Source organism: Myodes glareolus, chromosome 3, assembly GCF_982192425.1.
Source record: "Myodes glareolus chromosome 3, mMyoGla1.1, whole genome shotgun sequence".
In the NCBI taxonomy this organism is placed as follows: domain Eukaryota; kingdom Metazoa; phylum Chordata; class Mammalia; order Rodentia; family Cricetidae; genus Myodes; species Myodes glareolus.
Genome location: NC_142028.1, coordinates 75,331,679 through 75,352,700, shown reverse-complemented (window position 1 = coordinate 75,352,700; position 21,022 = coordinate 75,331,679). Strand labels below are relative to the sequence as shown.

The 21,022-nt window shown below is 53.3% G+C and overlaps 1 protein-coding gene across 8 annotated transcripts in view; it reads right to left on the bottom strand.

Moving 5' to 3' along the window:
* The window catches only part of Ptprf (protein tyrosine phosphatase receptor type F), an 84,025-nt gene that overhangs the window by 46,909 nt on the left and 16,094 nt on the right, over positions 1 to 21,022 (bottom strand). For all 8 annotated transcript variants that reach the window (XM_085698789.2, XM_085698792.2, XM_085698791.2 and 5 more), the window contains 3 exons: positions 15,181 to 15,326; positions 14,860 to 15,001; positions 3,142 to 3,330 (listed from right to left, as the gene is read on the bottom strand). In XM_085698789.2, the coding sequence (XP_085554915.2) occupies positions 3,142 to 3,330; positions 14,860 to 15,001; positions 15,181 to 15,326 (477 nt within the window). The remainder of the gene's footprint in view (positions 1 to 3,141; positions 3,331 to 14,859; positions 15,002 to 15,180; positions 15,327 to 21,022) is intronic.

The following is a 21,022-nucleotide window of genomic DNA, read 5'->3' as shown; positions in this document are numbered from 1 at the left end:
TAGTGAGGGTGTTCTCTACAGTGGCATTCTCAGGCAATATGGAAGCCCAGCAAAGCCCTGCTCAGGCCTGGCAGAGCTTATGGGCGAACAGCCTCGGACCCCATGGGGAGGTGAGGCTGTCGGGGCTATGGTTCCGTCACAGCCACAGTGGGTCACTCTTTCTGTACTTGTCCTTCTTGGGCCTGCCTCGGGTCTCACGCTCAGGTGGCCCATGAGGCTACTGTGGCAGCATATCACATTGCTGCAGCAGGAAAAGAGCCCTTCGCGGAGAGCTCACACCTCAGCTGTGCACACTGCCAGCCCTCGGTCCAAGTCAGAGATGCTGGAGACACTGTGGGACTGCCAGAGAGGCTGAGGTCTGGAGCCATGGGACATGGCTACTTCTCAGGCTCCAGGTTTAGTACACGCTGTTAGAAGGCACTGAGCACCGGTTACCTCCCAGGAGGGTCCTCAGACCCTCGTCTCCGCAGGTGACCCTGTGACCTGCGGAAAGCGGCTATGATAATTGTGCCCGGATCTACTTGAGAAAGGTTACAAGACAGTGGTAACCAAGGGTAGGAAAGCACCCTATGAACTGTTGGTGCCATGGAAACCACAAGGGGCCTGGTAAATACGGAGTGCACAGGGGACAACCCACTCTATAAAGGGATGTCTCCACATGGCTCCACCCCAAGCACTGGACACACAAGAACCGCCCCCCAACACGCACACACCTAGGACCCTTAAGTCAGTTTCCTGGTGGTAGGAAAGGTCAAAGGAGCAGCTTGCTATCCTCTGCAGTGATAGGTCCCAAAGGTCAATAAAATAATCCTGCAGTGAGGACTTAGGAAGGACTGAGGATGGTGGGAGGGGCACCTTGCCAAGCAAACCAGTCTCAGCCCCACCACATCCCGCCTAGGTAAGCAGGACTGGAGACAAACACTGGTAACTGTGGCTCCTGTGGGAATAGCCAGAAGCTGGGTACAGGCTCCCTGCAAGTGGGGAAGTGGCGGGAAGCAGGACAGAGACCGTACCATAAACCCAGCAGCAAACCGCCACTGTTTGCTTAAGGCAGCTACTCTGTAAGCTGAGAAAAACTGGCGATGAAATTAATTTAGCTGAGGTCAGAGAACTAATTAGGGTGGATCTAGATAGGATAGGAAGAGATAAAGCTGGCCATGTGGGCAGGGTGCCTTGACCGAGAGCACGTATCTGACCACGGGGGCAGGGTCAAGGGTTCTAAGCCCAGGGTCCAGCGTAGCATGGCTTTCATAGTCTAGGAGGAAGATGAATAGACAATACCACAGGCTGCGAGAGGACTGAGTTTCTAGAGAGAGCCCGGAGGCAGGGAGAACAGTGGGATCCCTGATTAAGACAGAGGCAGCGGAAAGAGAAAAGGGGACCAATTTGAGAGCCACGTGGTGATACATGGAGAGGATGTGATTCCTCACTGATGGATTGTTGGGTCTTTCAGGCTGCCACTAATGGAGAAAGGGTCAGTGGGAGCAGGGCATGGCTGTTTATAAAGAAGGTCATTGTCCGTTCAAGATGGGGGGACATCCGGAAGGCACTGAATGTGGGCCTTGGAGTTCACACAGGATGTCTGGGATGCATTGACCAGTAGGGGTACAAACAAGGAGGTAGTGACTGAAGCACCAGGAGCAATGGGTTCACCTGCCAGGGAACAGACTGTGTCGGTAAGGATGAGACTGGCAGGTCTCTCATCTGGAGGAACCAGCACTTCATGCAAGGCTAACAGGGCAGCTAGAGGCAAGTCAAAGGTGGTAAAGCCAAAGGGAAGGCAGGAGGGCTTGCTCAAGAAGGAGGAAGGGCTGTTGGCCACTGAGGACAAAGAGGAAGAGGCCTGAGCAGCATTCGGTGGAGTGATGGGCAGGGGAGGGGTGGCATGGGGTCTGGCACACAGTAAGCACTACATAAATACTTGATGAACAAATGCTGGAGACACCGGGCCTTCCCAGAACTGCTGCCTGACACAGACAGTCAATGCCATTGCGGAGAGGAGTCAAGCCTGTAGGGAGGACCGTCTGGCAGCATGGGGAACCTGCCTGGGGCACCCATGAGCAAATGCAGGGGAGATAGCCATGCCGGCCGCTGTGCTGTGCTGGGCAGCAGCCACAAACGCTGCCGGACCATTTCCTGCCTTGATTATGGCTGTTTTAATTAACTGCACTACAGCTGCCTCCATCTTGTTGAGTTTTAATTAAATTAAATGAGCTAACACTTCGTGGGCTGTCTCAGGCGACCGTGGCTGGGGCCGGAACCCTGCCCTGCTGGGTGGCTCATCACTCCCTTTTCTCCCTGGCACCAAGACGGTGTGGGCCTGATGGAAGATGATGGGGAGGGGCTGAGAATGGTAGGCACCCCTGAAGCCAGCAGAGCCCCAAAGAGGCAGTCACATCCTTCATGATGTTGAATCACAGCTGATGGACAGCAGGAGCTCAAACCAAAGCTGGGCTTACCAACAGTGGCCTACCTTCTCGCAACCAGCAGGACTTCTGGAGCCGAGTCTGAAGGTCTATCCTGAGCTGCTAGCGGATGCAGAATGCAGCCCAGCTGACTCTGATCCTCCTTTCCCACCCACTCCATATCCACAAAATCAGAATCAATTTTCTTGGCGGGAGCCTCACAGGCAGATTCATCAATGGGGCGACACCTCCCTCCTTGTGTGAGCCACAAGGTCACAGTGGCTTCCTTGTTCCCAGGGCTCCAAGGTGGCTCAACTGAGACATCCATAGGAGACAGGTGGCTCTGATGGCCAAAGGACAGAGGCAAACCCCCCCCCCCAGTTTCAGGCTCTTAAGGTTCATTTGATGCCTGATGAATCAAGCATCACTGGCTCCTTCCCCAGAAAACCTTGCTGCCTAAAGAAACACAGACGTAGGCTGGGCTATGGGAAAAAATAGAAGATGAAAATCCAGGGGCGCCCTCCTCAGGCCTGTCATGATTGGAGGAGCAAAACCGGCCCTGGCATCTAACAATCCCAGAAGGATCAGGACACCACTTGCCACTGCATCCTCTTCCCAAGGCAAGATCTGGTCCATGACATTGGGGACACTACTCAGTCTGCCTTGGAACATTCACTCCCCAGCCCCATGAATTCCCCAAGATACTCATAGCTCCTAAACTCTGCCCTCAGCTCACCTGAGCGTAGCTGCTTGATGCGGCCGTTGCTTAAAGTAGGGTCCACAGGAAGGAAGTCTTTGAACCAGGAGATCTCAGGGTCTGGGTTCCCACCAGCTGCACACAGCATGGTGGCTGTACGAGCCTTCTCCACCACCTTCAGCTGAGGTCCCATGTCGATGGTTGGGAACCCAGCCGGCAGCTGGTCCTCTGCAGACAAAGGGTGACATGTGCATTAGGTCTGGCCCTGTTGCTCCTGAAGGCCTCCCTGTAGCTGTTCCTGACTTTCAGGTTAGTTGGGACCCACAATACCCTTCTCTTTTCCACCCCTGACTTCTAAGCATGAGCCCTACCCCAAAAGTGGAGTCAAGAGACCTAAGTCCTTTTGGCAAGGCAGGGGCTGCAGGAGGGCCCGCACCACCACATCCCTGCTGGGGAGTTTCCAAGTCTGGGAAGCACAGACTGAAGACGTCAGCACTTATCTCTCTAGGTCCTGGGAAGAACAGAGATCAATGCTCTGCTGGCTGCAGCACAGAGTGCTATATGGACACTGGGTGGGGGTGGCGGGGGCGGCAGGGGCGGCAGGGGCGATACAGCTCCCAAAGCACCAATAGCGACAACCCCACTAGAGGCTCTGAGCTCGTCCAGCCTCCACTTCCTTGTCAGCACATGTGATATTCCTGCTTGGCCTGCATCCCTTCAGCTCGACCGTGTGGCAGAGCCCCAGGTCACTGACCCTAGGCACCCGCCCTCTTGATGACCTAACTCTAGAGTCTTGCCTCTGACCATTCTCTGCTGCAGCCTTGACCCTTGCCCTTCTTTCTCACTCAAACCTGACCCTGACAACCATGACCGGGCCCTAAGGACCATGTCTGAGTATGTGCTGGCTAAGAGGACCAAAACAAAAGCAACAAATAAAAAACGGAAACAAACAAAAAGCCCTGGTTTTTCCTCTCCACTTTTCCCGGAGCTGGTGACTCCCAGAGGAAACCACTTGCACGAGGCCCATACCCACCTCACACAGGTTCCTAAAGCAGCCCTCATGGACTGAGGAAAAGTTACCCAATCTCCATCTCTCAGAAGCATCAAGAACTTGGAAGCCAGGCGCTGGACCAGTGTAGACCACCTTTAGGGCCTGTATGTACTCTTTACTCTCTGTTCCCATCTGTCTACTGGGGTCAGGGATCCACTACGTAAAGATGCTTAAAAGACTTCATCAGGGCACTGGGGGGTACCTGATACAGAACCTGCACCCAGAACCACCCATACAGAACAGGTGGTTCAAGTACTGAAACTATAGCCTGGGGCCCCTTTCATTCTAGACTGGTAAGAAGTCCCTCCCACTGGAACAAAACCATCAAGTGCTCTCTAGAACTCAGCAATCCCTCTCCTCTACCAGGCTTGGTTCTAGGCATTCCCAATGATGGCTCTGGGAATGTCTGCCCTTTGTCTACCTTTTATTAAAAAAAAAAAAAAAAGTGGGCCTTGTGGTGAGGAAAAGGAGTACAACTCTGCACTTCCCTCTCGCATGCCCAGCACAGGGTTACTATGTGAGAACACTTGTTGAGGCCAGGCTCCCAGGCTAGGAAAACTCAGCCTCAAAAGGGAGAAAAGTAAAGAAAAGGTAAACACCAGCTTTCCCCGCCCACTCTGGAGACCTAAGTGGGGCAATTAGGGGCACAGACATGAGAGGAAGCTGGAGGAACCACAGCAGGCAGAACCACAGCAGGCAGAGGAACCTCATTAAAGTTGCAACTTCTAGCCAGATGGTGGTGGCGCATGGGAGACAGAGGCAGGCAGATCTCTCAAGGCCAGCCTGGTCTACAAAGTGAGTTCCAGGATAGCCAGGATTGTTACACAGAGAAACCCTGTCCCGAAAAAACAAAACAAAACAACAACAACAAAAAACATTGCAACTTCTAGGGACATCCTAGAAGGGTGTCTGGCTGGGGCACAGGAGAACTCCCAATATGGCCCCTGACTTCCCTGGAACTGGCTATACATGCCCTTGCTCACAGTCCTATAAGTTCTGGATGTAAACACTGGGTCTCCTTGGCTATAACTACGATCCCACAATGCCCAGACTCTCCACTCTGATTCTTGAAAAGGATTATATTAAACATAGGCAAGAGAACAGAGAGAGCTGTGTGTGTGTGTGTGTGTGTGTGTGTGTGTGTGTGTGTGTGCATGCGCGCGCGCAGCTTCTTTGGCCTGCTATCAGTTGGAAGATTGCAAGCAAGACTGATAGCAAGACCTGAGGCCTAGGGTACCCTCCCCACCCCTTCCAACAGTTGGAGATGCTCAAGACTGCTAGAGCTAATCACTGACCAGGGCACCAAACTTGTTCTTCCCAGAGTTTATGCCTACCTGTTTGTGTGAATGGGGTGCAGGGTGAGGGGTGACTAGGTCCTGACAGAGCCATAGCCCGGGAGTTACCTAGCCCCTGTCGCCTACCTGCCAGGAGGTAAGGATCAAGGATGAACACACTACAAATGCTTGCAGCCTCACGTCCCAGGAATCTACTCTGAATTCTTGACACAGGGAAGGTCTTTGGGACCTATGCCAAATTAAGGACAATTAATTTTCCTCCCTCAATTATCACGCCCTCAAATGGCTCGTCCTTGGCTCAGATCATCCCTCAGGCACCACTGCCAAAGCCTAAAATCAGTGAGTGTAAAGAGCTGCTACTGAATAGCAGGACCCAAACGCCAGTCCCGTGTGCCAACTAGGCTCCCAGGCGGTAATGGAAAGGCTGCTCTCCCCCACCCCCGCCCGGGAGTGTGTGTGCGTCTCTCAGGAGAACTCCAGCCCCTCAGGACTGACCAGATGCTATTTCATCCTCCTCTTCCAACTGGGAGCCTTAAGCATATTCACACCAGTTAAGGACAATAGATATTTTCCAGATGCCTGTTGAGCGCCTGGCTCCATGCGGGCCAGCACGACTGGCACACTTGCCACCGTCACCCCCCAGTGCCACCAGAGCTGTGTCTAGAGGAGTGTGAACCGCTCAGGTTAATGACCAAGGCAAATTTCTCAAGAGGATGTCACTGTCACTTCCAACCCATCAACAACTGAGAAAACTGAGGCCTCTGGACACCAGGGATAAAAGGTTCCAAGCATGAAGCATTCACTCTGTTGCAGGTACTCTCTAAAAGCTTTACAAAATGACAATCTTTACCAAAACCCTATGAGGCATATGAGCAAATGGGGACTTGGCTGAAATCTAGAAACCCGCCCAAGGTCACTCAGTTAAACTGGAGGTGGGGCTTGGAGGAAAGCGCTGGTAAGACCCCAGTGCTTTAGACACAAGCAAGAAAAGGTGGGCTGGGCAGGAAGGGGGAAGGGAGGGGCGTCCCTGGGGGGAACCACGCCCTTTCAATTTCTACACCTTCAACTGACTTCCGGCTCCACTGCAGACCCCCCCCCCTTCCCATGCACACACGCCCCTGCGTTTTCAGGTGCTACGAAGAGAAGTCCACTGCTCCCCACATGTGGACACCCCTGCATGCACCCACGTTCCAAAGGCAGGATGCACGGGTCACGCTATAGACCCTCCAAACGTGTCCTGCCAGTACAGGGGCTGCTGGCGCGGGAGGGCCCCTCCCCCCTCTGGGCCACCCGGTAACCATGGCGACGGTGGAGAGGCGGGTGCCACGGTGGAAGGGCTGCGCGCGCCGCTTGTGTCCGAGCGGGCGCGCGCCTCCGTGTCCAAGTCCTACTGGGCGCCGCCCTTCCCGCCCCCGCCTGGGCGGAGCAGCCGCGCCTCCACCCTGGACCCTGCTCCTGGGGGGGCCGACGCTCCCCCCCTTAGGCATTCCAGCTCCACCGACGCAGCGCACCCAGCTCTCGGGGTCAGCACAGTGCAATAGGCTGTAAGTTGCCTCTGCATATACAGTCCGCAGTGTCAGCCAGACCCTCCACTGCACCTAGAGTCCCCAAAGCAGAAAGAGAAGTCCACTGAGGCTTCTGAGGACTTTGAAAAGGTACCAACCCGGTAGCTTAAGCCTGGACAGCCTCCACACATAAGTAGCACGAGCAATCGAAAGTCTGCCCCACCCGAACAGATCTGTGCACTTACAGTGAGCATTCAAGTATTCATGAATGGCTCCTGCACCCAACTGCGCTATCCTTTAAATACTGTACTTGGGAGACCTAAATCCTTCCCTGGAGAGGTCCTGGTTGTCTCAGAGATGAGAGGGCATGTGGGAGGGCGTGTCTAAGGATGGGGGAGCAGGGAGCGGGCTTTAGGTCCCTCAGCAGAAGAACTAATCAGTGTGACTCCACCTCTCACCTGCTATCTTGGTGACTTCCTGGAGGAAGAAGGATCAAGAATGTGCACAGAAGGCAGAAAGCTTCCCCTGCACGCTGCCTGAGTAAAGACTGTAAGGAGGATGGAGGAACAATAAACAGGAAGGTGAGTCTGCAGGTATGTACTGGAGTTCTGAGAGATGAGGACAGGGGAGGGGTGGGTGGGGAAGTTTAGACCCACAAGCTTCAATGACTGGGGGAGGAGGGAGGCTGCTGAAGGCCCCTAGAGAGCACACACAGGTCTCTTTGTCCAGCTCAGCCTGGGATGCCTGGGGCGGAATCTGGGCCAGAGGCAGGGGGCTGCACCAGGGAAGCTAACAGATGGAGATGCTTTAGAGGGGAGGGGGTGAAGGTAGGGGCAAGCACCAGCACCGTCTGTCAGTGAGACCTCTTCACCCGTGTTTACCCAGCTTCATGGCATCTCTGAATACAGGCACATATGCGCATGCACATACCCAGGCTCCCTGGGGTGGTACCGTCTGTGCGGCTGACCCCTCCTCTATGCGCGGGCATATCACCCTGTCCCTGAACACGCAGACACCTTAAAAACATGCACAGCCAGGGACCTAGAGAACTACATGGAAAAAGAGACAGGTGCAAAAATAGAAGCCTCCATGTGCATGCGGAGGGGCATCCGCAGTGACAAGCACCTGTGGAAACAGACTCCCGCAAGCAGATCCAGAGGCGGTATGCGCAGAGATATGGAACACAAATGTGAAGAGATGCACCATCAGAGAGACACATATGCTAAGACGCATGCACCTGGGGACACAGGCAAAGACCAAAACCAAGCAGGAACCTCTGTGGGTGGCCAGACCCCACCCAGCCATTCAGGCACTCCGAGGAAGCCCAAGGCCACCTCAGTCCTGTCCCCCCCCCCAAACCTGTAAGCTCTCGTTCTCAGGGCCTAGCTGCACCCCACCCCCAAGTTCCCAGGCAGTGAGGGGGGCCTGAGGTGCCTCAAGGCCCATCTCCCTTCGCAGCTTTCAGTCTCGACTTTCAGCTGTTTTTCCAAGAGAAAACTCCCACCTCTTCTAGCACTCAGATTTCATCAAACTTGGCATCTTAAAAGCCTGTTTTGTTTTTGAGTCTGAGCTGTTTGGGGCCTGTCAGCAGCCAGGCCTCCTTCTCTCAGTAATCCCCCCCCCCCTCCCGGGCTTCCCTGGCACTCCACAGCGTCCTACTCAACCTGGCAGGTGAGGCCTCCCTACCATGCATACTCAGTAAACCCAGGGGCCATTGCCTGGTCCCCACATTTTAGTTCCTGGCTCTGGCTATGTGGGTACTCCCGCTCCTGGTATTCCTCTACCCCAGTTCTGCTCCATGAATATTCTTTTCAACCGTTTACCTCTCTAGGTTCAAGCCTTGCTCCCAGTCACTTGGGACCACTGACAACCTCCCACTCCTTCTTCAGCCCCCTGCAGCCCTGCTGCCACCCCTGCCACTTCCCGAGGGCGTTAGCCAAGGTCAGTGGCAACTCCAGAGCTAAATCCAAAGGACACTCACTGCCCAATGCTTATCTCACTTGGCTTCTCCTTCACACTCCTCCATCAACTTCCACTGCCTCCCTTATTCCTGGCTCCCCTCTTATCTCCCAGGAAGCTCCACCCAACAGCTAAAGTCAGTTCCTGGAGATTCTTCTGTCTTGGCTTCTTGGCTTTATGATTCCATCTCCAGCTGCCCCTCAAGGGGGCCAGGCAAGGCCATACCAGGCCTTCTCGACATCTTTCCCTGGATGCCTGCATACAACTGACTTGGCAATTTTCAACTCAGCCTCTCAAAACTGGGCCTACTCTTAGAAAGTGATCCCACCTCTACTCAGGTCTGGAACCAGGAACCCAGAGCTACCTGGGCTCTCAGAGCGAGGCAGCTGAGAATGCCACCTAGCATGCTCTTGATCTCTCTCCCTTTCTCCTCTGCTCACGACAAGGTTCAGGGTAAAGCTCGCTCTAGCCTAGACCGACCACATCTTCCCCCCACTGCTGGGACACACTTCCACCCGACTGTGCACCAACAAGGACTTCTATGAAACATGAATCGGATGACGCCATTGCCCTTAAGCCTTTCCTTCCCTGGGCAGCCAGGGTGAGGACACCTTATCAAGGATGGAGAATAATACATCCAAGGGCATCTAAAACCTCCAACTTTGAGAGCTTAGATTTCTAGAGTTGCTGGTTAAGCCCATGGTCACAAAGACACAAAACACAAAGAACAAAACAGGCCTGAGAGCCACCTGTGACCACAGGGATTGAGAACTAGCTTAGGCATAGGGGAAGTGTTCTATGTACACCACTAACAGAGATAACCCCATATCACAGGAGGATCCATTAAAAAAGAAGTTCACTGGGGTCCTTGAAGACTACCAGAACTGGAAAGACGAGAGGATTCCAGGGACCAAGAAAGCCAGGGCCTGACCTTCCAGCTCGTACTCTGCCCCAGAGTGCCTTCCTACCATCTCAAAATGGGGCCCAAAGTTTAGCTATAGCATGGTCCTGAAATCTATGTGGTCACAGGGAATGGAGGTTAGGTCCCAAAGATTGCTGGGCCAGTGGCGGGCAGTGCCATTGCTGCCAGGAAAGAACAAGGCTATCTGGGGTTCCAGATTTGGGACTTTCTATGGTACCTCTTTACCCAAATCTTTCTACCATAAGTGAAGGGAACAGAAAGGTTTAGGGCAGCAAAAGATGGCTCCCTAGGAAAACATATTCTCATCTGGCCCAGGCAGGACACCAAGGGGCGGGTCATAGTTTGCTAATCACACTCTGTGTGTGTGTGTGTGTGTGTGTGTGTGTGTGTCTTAAGCTATTCATCACCCCATAGCCTCAGAGTCTACCACGGTGAGAACAAGTACATAAGCCAAGATCCAGTGTTACACTGAAACACCCCTGACCATGGCCTTGCCAGGTGAGCAATGTTAGACACTCTAGCTGGATCCCTGGACCAAGTGGTATAGGCGACACAGCCCTGCCTACTTAGCAGACACAGGAGCCAGAGGGAAGCAGGTAGAAGGCCAAGAGGGCTAGGTGGGAAGTGGGGAAAAAAGGAGAGGTCCTAAAGCCTCCGAAAGCCAAGTTTAGTCGGGACTCATCCAGTGTGCCTTCTTCTTGGCTTGGTTATAGGAACTGCCGAGGTGCCACTGTGGCAGATGCCAATAATACTTTAGATCACCATGCTGCCCAGCATCCATCACTGCCCGACAGATCTAAGCAGAGATTCGGTGGCATCCAGAGACAACACATCTGAATATGACACCCCTGACTTCCCACCAGCACCAGACTGACCCTACTCACACCCAGCTCAGGCCGTGAACTCTCTTGCTATTCACAAAGCTAAGGTATAATACCACCTGCTGTAAACCTTGTGTCACACACACACACACACACACACACACACTGCCTGCCATATGTATTCCACAATCCAGATACTGCCTGCTGTGCACATGTGCGTGTGTACACATCCTGATGCACACATAACCCATAAAGTACACACCACCTGCTTACACATGCCTCCCCCACTGCCTGAGGCACACACATGCACAGATCCCACTACACAACTCCTTTGATAAGAGGTGCACCCCTCATACAAAGTGTTGTGTATATACAACACCTCACACACATGCTCACACCACTGTAAGCCCACCAGCTGCTTTGTCCATGAAAAGACAAACACTAAGTCCCTGAGCCTGGCCCCCAGGACAAGTCAGAAACAGTCTAATCAGCTCACAGGCTGATGATTCCCAGGAAGATGATTCCCCATCTTCCTTTGGGCATTCTGTGTCCCTTCCAGAACCTATCCAGTTACTAAGGCTCCACCTACACCTTTGGTTGTTCAGCCTCCCCCTAGGGTGTTCCCCAACCATGGTTCTGCCTGGCCTGGACTCTGCAACCCCTTGGGGAGTCTATGACCTCCAAACTGAGCTCAACATCCTTACTATCCCCCCCACACCTTTGAAGGGAAAGCCCAGAATCAAGGCCTGACTCCCCTCCCCCACCCCTCGTGAGGGAAAATGTCAGATTCCCTGTCTCAGTGGCGGCAGCGGGCGGGTTGGAGGGGGAATGATTCAGCCACCGCCTCAAGAGTGCGGAGCGAGAAGAGCTTTTCCTGCCATTACCCGGCGAGGGAGAGGCTGGCGCGCTAATGGCTTCAATTACCACTCAGACAGGAACGCTGGGCGGCAGGCCCTGGTACTCGTCACAGCCTAGGACAGGACAGGCCCACCCCAGGCACCTTGTGTTGGACACCCCACCTTATAGACAGGACACTGGCACATGGACTGACCATCCCAGGACAGTGGGCTAAGGGCTCACACAGTCACCAGTAGCGGGGCAGTCATGAGGGATCTGGCCTGGCAGTGTCCCCAGAGGCTGCAATGGGATGAGGCAAGGGCTGAGGGCTCCCAAAGGAAGTATGATGGTGGGGTTCCCTTTTTAACATACATTGACCCTGTACCTGGACCAGGCTCCCGAGGCTTCTCCAGCCACTCTTAAAGCACCTATCTTGATGCACAGGCTGACACCCTTGTGTGTCTGGAGGTGCACACGTTGTGTGAGACACGGGTAAAGGGTTCAAGCATTATTTCCCAGCCCCCGAACCAAGTTTGTGTCCTCACTACTAAGCCTCTGTGGTGGTCTCACAGAATGGCCCTGGTTCTTCCCTGGTGCCACCCCAGCACTCCAAAAAAAGCCATCTTTTCACCTATTTTCTACATGCACCCCAGCTTTCCTGGAACCCTAGGAAGGAGGAATGTGGAGGAAACTGGACAGGGTTAGTCTAGGATGCCTCGCTGAGGTCCCAGCCCCTGACATTCCTTTCTGCCAAGCCTCAAGCTGGTCAAGGTTACAAAGACCCATAGGTCAGCATTTTGTCTTGCTGGTGCTGTGTTTCAGGAGCAGGAGGGGCTCATGAGACCCACAATTCCAAATGTTCTATTACAGTAGAGACTTCTCCCACACTCCAGACACCTTCCAGTCCCAAGACTGGGGATAAAAGTACGTGTCTAGTACTGGGTTCCACCCCCACCACCACCTAAAAGCGAATAACCCCTAATCCATGAAAAGAAACTCTTGACCAGGAAGGCCGTTCCTAATGGCAACCCTCTGCAAGTGGGAGCCCTCTTCCCCAGGCCTTAAGAGATCCTTTAAAGCATGAAGTTGCCAGGGCAGTGGGGATGTCTGGGAGGAGTTAGCTTTCCATTCTCACAAGGAGAGACTGCTCCCCAGCCGGAGAGCCCCAGAAGATGCCACAGGGGTCGCGGTTCCAGTCTCCCAGACCTCCACCCAGATACCAGGCTGGGCACATGGCTCTCTGCAGGGGCAGATGCCAACAGGTTCAAGTTTGGGACAGAAATACTTTTTCCTGGGTCATAAAATTGGAGAAATGGAGGTCAGAAATGTCAGGAAGGAACCTCAGAACCAATGATTTCATCCCAGCGCAGGCTGTCTGGGCTCTCGCTCCCCAGATGGAACGGACAGTGGGGCTAACACAACCCAGATGACACCAAGTGGCAGCAAGCAGCTCAAGTGTCTACGCTTTAGAATGTAGAACTTCCAGGTCCACTCACACTGAAATCCTGGGACACACTTTACAATGTAATTAAAGCGCCATACTAGCTTGGACAGTGGGTACTGCGTCCTGGCTCCAAGACGGAACAAACGAGGCTCAGAGGCACAGTTACCAGTCCAGGGTCCCTGTCTTAACCAGTGTCATCTATGGCCCATCTACAGGGGAGGGTCTAACACAGCTCTGTTAGAACCCACTGACACACACAAGACACACAGATGCAAGAATTACTGAATGGATGTGTGTGTGAACGGATAAAGTCAAAGCGTAAAAATGGCCAATGTGAAAAGATGTTCAACTGCTCTTGTAATCAAAGAAATGCAAATTAAATTGAGATGCCATTTTTTTGCCTATTAACTTGGCAAAGATTTTTTTAATGGTAATTTCCACTGCTGGTGAAGATGTGCAGGGAAGAGGCCCTCTTATGTGCTCTCTGCTAATATAAACTGATATAATCTTCTAGAAATATCAAAAGCTTAAAAATGCATGTGCCCTTTGACTTTAGCAATTCCTCCATGAACCTAGAATACAGAATGATCGCCTAAGCGACATTATCTTTAAGGACATGTATGGCACCCTGCTTACAAAGGCTGAAAGCTGGGAACATATACACCCAACAAAAAGGGAACAGCTAAATAAATTAGGGTGCTTCCATGTGACAGCTTACCCACAGCCATTAAAAATAATGATGCAGAAGAATATTTAATGGCAAGGAAAATGTTCATGGTATGTTTTTTGAAGCAATGGCTGGGGAGATGACTCAGTAAAGCACCTCTTGAGCAAGCACGAAGACTTGAGTTCAGTTTCCTTGCACCCGAGTAAGAGGCTAGGCATGGCGGTTGAGTGCCTGGAACCCCAGGGCTAGGAAAGGCAGGCAGAGATAGGTGGATTCCTAGAGTGCCTCAGGCAGCCCAATAGGTGAGTAGGTTCAGCGAGTGAGTTTGTCTGAAAAGTCGAGTTTGTCCTCTAACATGGGAAAAATCAAAACAAAATCCAAAGTCATGGAACAAATATATGGACATACATACACAAATCATACACACAGAAAATGGGCTACCAAGAAATAGCCAATAGCAGTAGAGGTCGGATGGTAAGAGATCATTACCTCTCCCTATTCTCTATCCTACATGCAGTTTTTTAGCAGTGAACAGAAATTGGTATTGCATTTAAAAAAGAAAGCAACAACCAATGCGGTATTTTGAAGATGCACATTCAGATTCGTGCAGTCATTGTGGTTAAGGTTTAATCATGTCACTTCCCACCCTATTTGTGGTTTTCTATGTCTTAAGGAAGGCTTCGTGTCTCAGCCCAATCCTCCAGGCCCACTGAATAACTCTCCTCCTCCGTGCTCTCCAGCTCTCCAACCGCCACTCGAAAAGCCTCCAATCGACCACTCAGAGTTCTGGAAGCTCTTTCCCCGTACACCCTGGGTCCTAGCAAAGGCCCAGAAGCCAAGGGTCCCCACTCCTCACAGAATTTACTGGACACTGAATGAGGGTGGCACATGTCAAGTGAGATCCTGGGCTTCGTGGCAGTTCAGGGAAAGTGTGAGAGTGAATGAATGAGCGAGCCCCCAGAGGAGAAAAAGACATAAATATTCGCACACAGAGTCCAGCTCCTTGATCTGGGCACCAGGAAGACGCCGACACCAACTGCCAGGCTTCACTGCCACAGCCACAGAGCCCCAGGACTGCACAGCTGCAGCACCTCACCTCTGCTGACCCAGCTCAGCAGAGCCTAAGGTCAGCCAGCACACAGCTGGCTTCAGCGCAGGCTGGCGATCCAGTCCTGGTCAGCACTGACTCTCACCCACCCCAGGATGGCCATCCTCAGCCCACCTGGGCACCGCGCCGTGGCGCTCTCAGCACGTACCTTCAAGCACCGAGAGCTTGGCACTTGTGTTGATCTCGCCTACACTGTTCGTGGCCGTGCACTCATAGATGGCTTCGTCCCGCTGCACCCGTAATGGCTGGATCCGCAGCACTGACCCCGCTCCATCGTCAAACTCAATTACCTGTTACAGGACAGATGTGGTCATACCTGTTAGACATGTGGGGATCTACTGGAGACGCTTTTCCTCACATCCCCAGAAGGCCCTTGAGGGAGGAGATTAGGAGGAACAAGAGAATGACCACACAGAGAGCAGGCCAACCCTAAAGCCTACCCAGTCCTCCCAGCAGGCCAAGGACAAACCTCAAAGCGCTGGGAGCTGACTTTCTTCCCCTTCTTCATCCATGTGATTCGAGGCTTGGGTTCCCCTGTGGCTTGGCACACGAAGGAGGCTACCCCTCCCGACAGCCCAATCTGGTCCTCAGGGACCTTAACAAAGACAGGTTTGCCTGGAAGAGAGAGAGGCACTAAATCATGGTGGCATGGTCACATCAGGCATGATCTAACGCTGCAGGTAGCAGTCCTTGGGGGCAAGGGGCAAGAAAGACTAATGAAAACAGTAATAATACCTATCTTTTATATAGTGCTTAATAAGAGCCAGACCCTGTTCAAAGAGCTGAACCCTCAACTCTTTGAAGCTGAGGAGGTGGGTGCTATAATTACTGTTTACAGAGAAAATCGAGGTGTAGGGAGGTCAAGGTATTTGTCCACTGTGACACAGCTGGCAGAGAACAGACTCTGCGGGGGGGGGGGTGTCTTGCCTCCATGTGTCTCCTGCTTCTGACTGAGATTCCAAGCTCCAGGAAAAACAAAAAACAAAAAATGTTCTGGAGAACTTCTTTCTGGGAGGAGCCCCAGACTCTCCTAAAGACTTCCCACCTACCCAAAGCCTTAGGCAGACCCCAGGACTCCTTCTTCCCCCTCACCCCACATTCCACCAGCCCCAAAGGCCTGGACATTCCAGCTCCTGAGAGGCTCTGGATGGCTTCCCAGAGGGATGCTTTCCTATAACTGCCCCTCCCACCCCTGCCCCCACTGGCTTGGCAACTGCCTTCCCACAGCATGGGTAGCTCCTGAGTTCCTACTCCAGAGGAGGAAAGGAGCTCAGACAAGGCCCTGCCACACCCTGGTTGACATGCCAGGGCTGACCCACAGCCTCTTATCCCTTCAAGTCCCACCACCCAGGGTCAAAAGCCCCGAGAACTGGGCTCATTGAGACGTAGCAATGCCTCGTTAATCCTGACAGGGGATCCATTTCCTATTAATCAAGCCAATGAACAGCTCCAGGAAAGCTAGCGCCTTGGGAACGAGCCCTTCAGACTACCTGCTCGGTGCCCAGGAGCTCAGGCCCCCTGTGGAGCCCTGGCAGAAAAGCACCCACTCTGCACCAGGTACTTTATCTCACTTCCTCATAGGCTGAGAGACCAAGTCATGTGGTCTCAGTCACACAGCCAGTGAGTACTAACCAAGACACCCGACACAGAGTTCCCAGGAGACTACTGGGGGCCTTGTGAAGAGTGGTGGCAGAGTCTGTCACTGCTGCCTGTACTAGTCTGACAGGACTCTCCCTCTCCACTAAGGTCACCTCTCATCTCCCACCCTACGGTAGCTCCCAGCCCATCTGCACTACCACCAACTTAGAGTGCCATTTTCCCTCCATGGGACAACTTGCTGACTGAACAAGCTGATGTCCCTGCCTGTGCCACCCCATCCCACCTCCTCTTTTCTCTATTCAGAAGCCAGAGAACAGCCTCCTCCTGATCAAACCTCCTCAAAGGCCTCCCACTGCTCTTTCCCCCTCCCCCCCAAAAAAGCCAAAGCAAACTCCTATCACAGTAGACACAGCCCTGCCAGGTCTGACCCAACCAGGCTCCTGGCTTTAGAGCCCAGAATAAGCAATGCTCCCCGCAGCCTCAGGGCCTTTGCATAAGCTGCATCTTCTCCTAAGAACCTCTTAGACTACCCCTTTACCCACTAAACTCTTACCTAAGTCACCTTTAAACATCATCTCCTCAGACACCCATCCCATACCCCTACCCACCTGCCCCATTAGCTTAGTCCATGGTTTTAAGCTCTCTGCCTCCCACAGTGTGCTCTGTTTCAGCATGCATGTGAGGTTACAACTTTCCACCTCTTTGATATTTAATAGCTGCTTCCCAAACAGACCCTAACCCTGGACACGGCAGATCCCACGTCTGTCCTGTCTCCTGCTCTGTCCCACTGTCTGATCCAGTTCCTGACACCCAGGGGTGCAAAACGGAGAAAAAAAAATGGACAGAGGAAGGAATGCAGGGGTGGGAAGGTGGGGTAGAGACTGGGGCCTCCCGCATACACTTTCCCTCCAGGCAAGAGAGAAACCCAGGGAAGAAGTGCCCCTCCAGGTCCTGCCTCAACGTGTCTACAGTGAAACCAGACGAGAACCTGAAGAACCAGAAAGACTAGGAGTGTGCTGGGGTGGGGTGGGGAGAGGAGGAGCCTCCCGAGCCAAACAAAGAGCAGAGAGGCTGGGCAGGTGAGCCAGGTAGATCATGAGCAGCCAGGAGGAACAGGCCTGGAAGCTGTGTGGAGCTGGACTGTGCTCAAGGCCTGGGGCCATCAGGGAGGTGGAACTACTCCTCTCCCTAGGGAGGCTGGACAAGCACCAGGGTGCTGCCCAGGATCAGACAGGCAGTGCTGCTTCAATCCTATGCTACCCAGGGTTGGGGCCCCCTCTACGGCCAGGCCTTGCCTTGTTTCATACCAAGGGGACCCACCCTCACAGAGCTCCAGAGACACTTGCCGCCCCTTATTCCAGAGTCCTAGGTAGTCTCAGGTCTTCCTGTTCCTCAGGAGACGTTCTGGGAACACAGTCAAACCTTGTCTCTACACTGTCTCCCCAAATTTGCTCCTGCTGGCCTCTCTAAATTCAGCTTTTTCCCTTTTCTTTTTTCTTTATTTTTTTTTAATTTTTTATTTTTTGGTTTTTGAGACAGGGTTTCTCTGGAACCTTAGAGTCTGTCCTGGAACTCACTCTGTAGACCAGGCTGGCCTCAAACTCACAGAGATCCACCTGCCTCTGCCTTCCAAGTGCTGGGATTAAAAAGCATGCACCACCGCTGCCCGGCAAGCTTCTTCCTTTTTCAACAAGTATCTTGTATTAACTTGCCAGGTCAGGCACTACACAGACAATTTAGCTTGGGCCCTGGTGCACTTACCCACCATCCAGGCCTGCCTCTGAGTGCGCCTTGCACTCCTCATCAGCCCCTCTTCCAGAGAGTGGAAGCCTGGCCTACCTCACACTGTCAGCTGGGGTGACAGGCAGGCAGGCAAAACCTATGACCACTCTGCCCTGGGCCTGATCAACTAGTGTTGAGTCAAAACAGAACATTTCTTTTGTTTTACAAAAAAAACCCAAAAACCTGCAAATTTTATTTGTGCGTGTGTGTGAATGCATGTGCACCACGGTGAGCATGGTGCACACTGGGGAGTCACTTCTCTCCTCCATCACACGGACTCCAGAGACTCAAATGAACTCTGGCCCGGTGCTGAGGGCCTTTACTCGCTGAGCCATTGTGCTAGTCTGTGATGAGAACTTCTGAGTCCAGAAAACAGGGTACCTCTGAACATGCTAGGGCGAGCTTTGTGTCATAGTCATGTCCTGTGTCACCCAGCCCCGTGGGCGGTTACTCACAGTGGGATATCCTGGGACAGTCTTTACGTGTCAACACCTGACTCTGTAGATGAGAGAAAGTGACCAAAGGAAGGGATTGGCTCGGACTAGGGGAGCACACCCCCTAGAGAGGCCACAGGCATGCAACTCCAGGGACAGCTAAACTGGGCCACCTCCAAGGCTCCTCCACAGGGAGACTGATTGCTATTTTGTGCCTCCCCTGAGGGGCGCATGTACACAGGCTCATAAACAGCACTGCACACGGAAGGAAGGAGAAGCACACACACAGCGAAGGGCCGCGAGGGCAGGGGAGTTGTCGGGGAGGTGATTTCCCAGGCCCTGAGTGGCCAGAGAGCTGGGGACTCATTAATGAGCTCTTGTGACTGCTCCTGGCAACCTTCCCAAGCCCAGTCCACTCAAAGGCAATCCTAGTTCCAGGAGGCACTCCAACAGGGGGAGCACTTAATAGGTGCCAGGTGCCTTGCCCACGTGACCTCAGTTAACCTTTACAGGTAGGAGTGATTACTCCTGTTGTGCAATAGGAAAACAGGCTTAGAGAAAGCACTTGTGCCGGAAGCTCCAGAGGGCAGGGTCTAGACAGGCCACCCGTAAGCACAAGCGGGAGGGCCCTGCCATGTTCCAACGTCAGGGGCTCTTGGAGGAGGGGAAACGCGTAGTCTTCAGGGTCCAGCTCACCTGTACCTGTATCTGCTGCACACCACCCATCCCTCGAACTACCAGGCACCCGTGAACTCCTGTGGCTTGCAAATAACGTGGCCATGACCAGGACCCCACTTGCACTGGATCTTGGGGTCCTGCGGCTGTCCCGTGCTATCTATCTGAAGGTCTCACTCTGGCTTTCTCCTAAGCTCAGAAGCCCAGGGACTCTTTCTCCCTGCCAGTCTCACTTCTTCGCTGGGCAATACTCTATGTTAGCAAATGCCCACTCAACGTTAAGGGGCCCTCTATTCCAGGAACCCTCCCAAGATATTCAGGCTACTGCCTGTGCCAGTGCTGCCCCAACCCACTCCTGCTCTTCTGTGAAGCTCAGACTTGTGCCCAGCTCGGTGGGTTCTGTCCTGTGACAGGTCTGAGTGGATTCTTTCTATCTAAGCACCTAACACACACGAGACCAGCAGAAACCTCTGCCTGAGGGCTGGACCAAGACCACCTCTATCCCCATATCCATATTCACCCCCCCCTCCCGGCCCCAGCATCATGAAGACACAAAACCCTGGACTGGGGAGACACTGGGTGAGGTTCCAGAAGTGGGCATCCATGTAAACAGGCATACCTTCGTACCCAGATTTCCACTGGAGCTGACTAGGCATTGACGCTAGGCCTCCAGGCTAACTCTTGGCAGCTGCTTCTCTACCCTGCTTCTCTCCACTGCCCTCTGAGGCCAGGGCCCCCATTCATTTGTCTGGTTAAGAGGCCTACAGAAACACATTTGTCCGCTCTGCGCTTCACTGCTCTGGTCGTCAATTCTCTGGGGGCAGCCGCCCTGCCTTCTGCAGCAGCCCTGTCCCTGTCTGGCTGCTTGGCCCTAGCGAGAAGTTTTGGAAGTTCAATCCAAGCCTGGCCATGGTGGGGAGAGATTCAAAAGTGAGTGTCACCTAACGGCAGGCTGGGAGAGCAGACTCTGACCCCTGACTGCAGCCCTTGGCCTGGCACAGTGCTCCAGCCACAGCACCTGGAGGTCCACCCTTGGCCGAGGCTTCTTCACCTGCTTCCCACCTTCAAGCACATGCTTGGTCTCTGTGATTGAATTACTAAGGAACCAGCAGGTAGGTTCCTGGAAATCCACCCCTAAGGCAGCTCCACCTCACTCCTCCCGAGTCCCACAGAGGTCAGGCCTGTTCTAACCCTTTTTACTTATTCCCCACCCCCTCCAGACCCTGAACTGAAATGTCTCAACTCCCAAGACTCCCAGCCTGCCGGGGCAGACAGACCTAGGGCAAAATGCCACACAGCACGCTGTGAGGAGTGCAGAGGACCAGAGCATGACCCACTCTGCTCTAGGAAGAGTGTCAGCTGAGTCAGATCTGATCAGGGAAGAGTCGAGAAAATGCCTCGCCCCCACTCCTTTGTTTCTGGAGACAGAGTGTCAAGTAGCCCAGGCTTGTCTTCAGTTTACCGGGTAGCCAAGATAATCTAGAACTCCTAATCCTCCTGCCTCCACCCCTCAAGTACTAGGATTACAGACCTGTGTCACCACGCCTGACAGTGAACGAGTGTTTCAAGCAGAGGAAATAGGAAGAATGAAGAAAGCCTGGACACAGAGCTGTGTGTGCTGAGAGGACAGAGCATGGCAGGTTACGGGTGGAGAGGCAGTGAAGGGTAAGTTAGCAGACAGCAAGATACTAGCCCTGACCCCAAAGGCACTGGGAAAAGGAAGGGCTGGAGGGGAGTTTAAACTGAGTATCTTAATGCAACCTGAGTCTCCCTGTGGACTACAGGATGGGGTAGAAGGAAGGGATTGGAGGCAGGGAACCA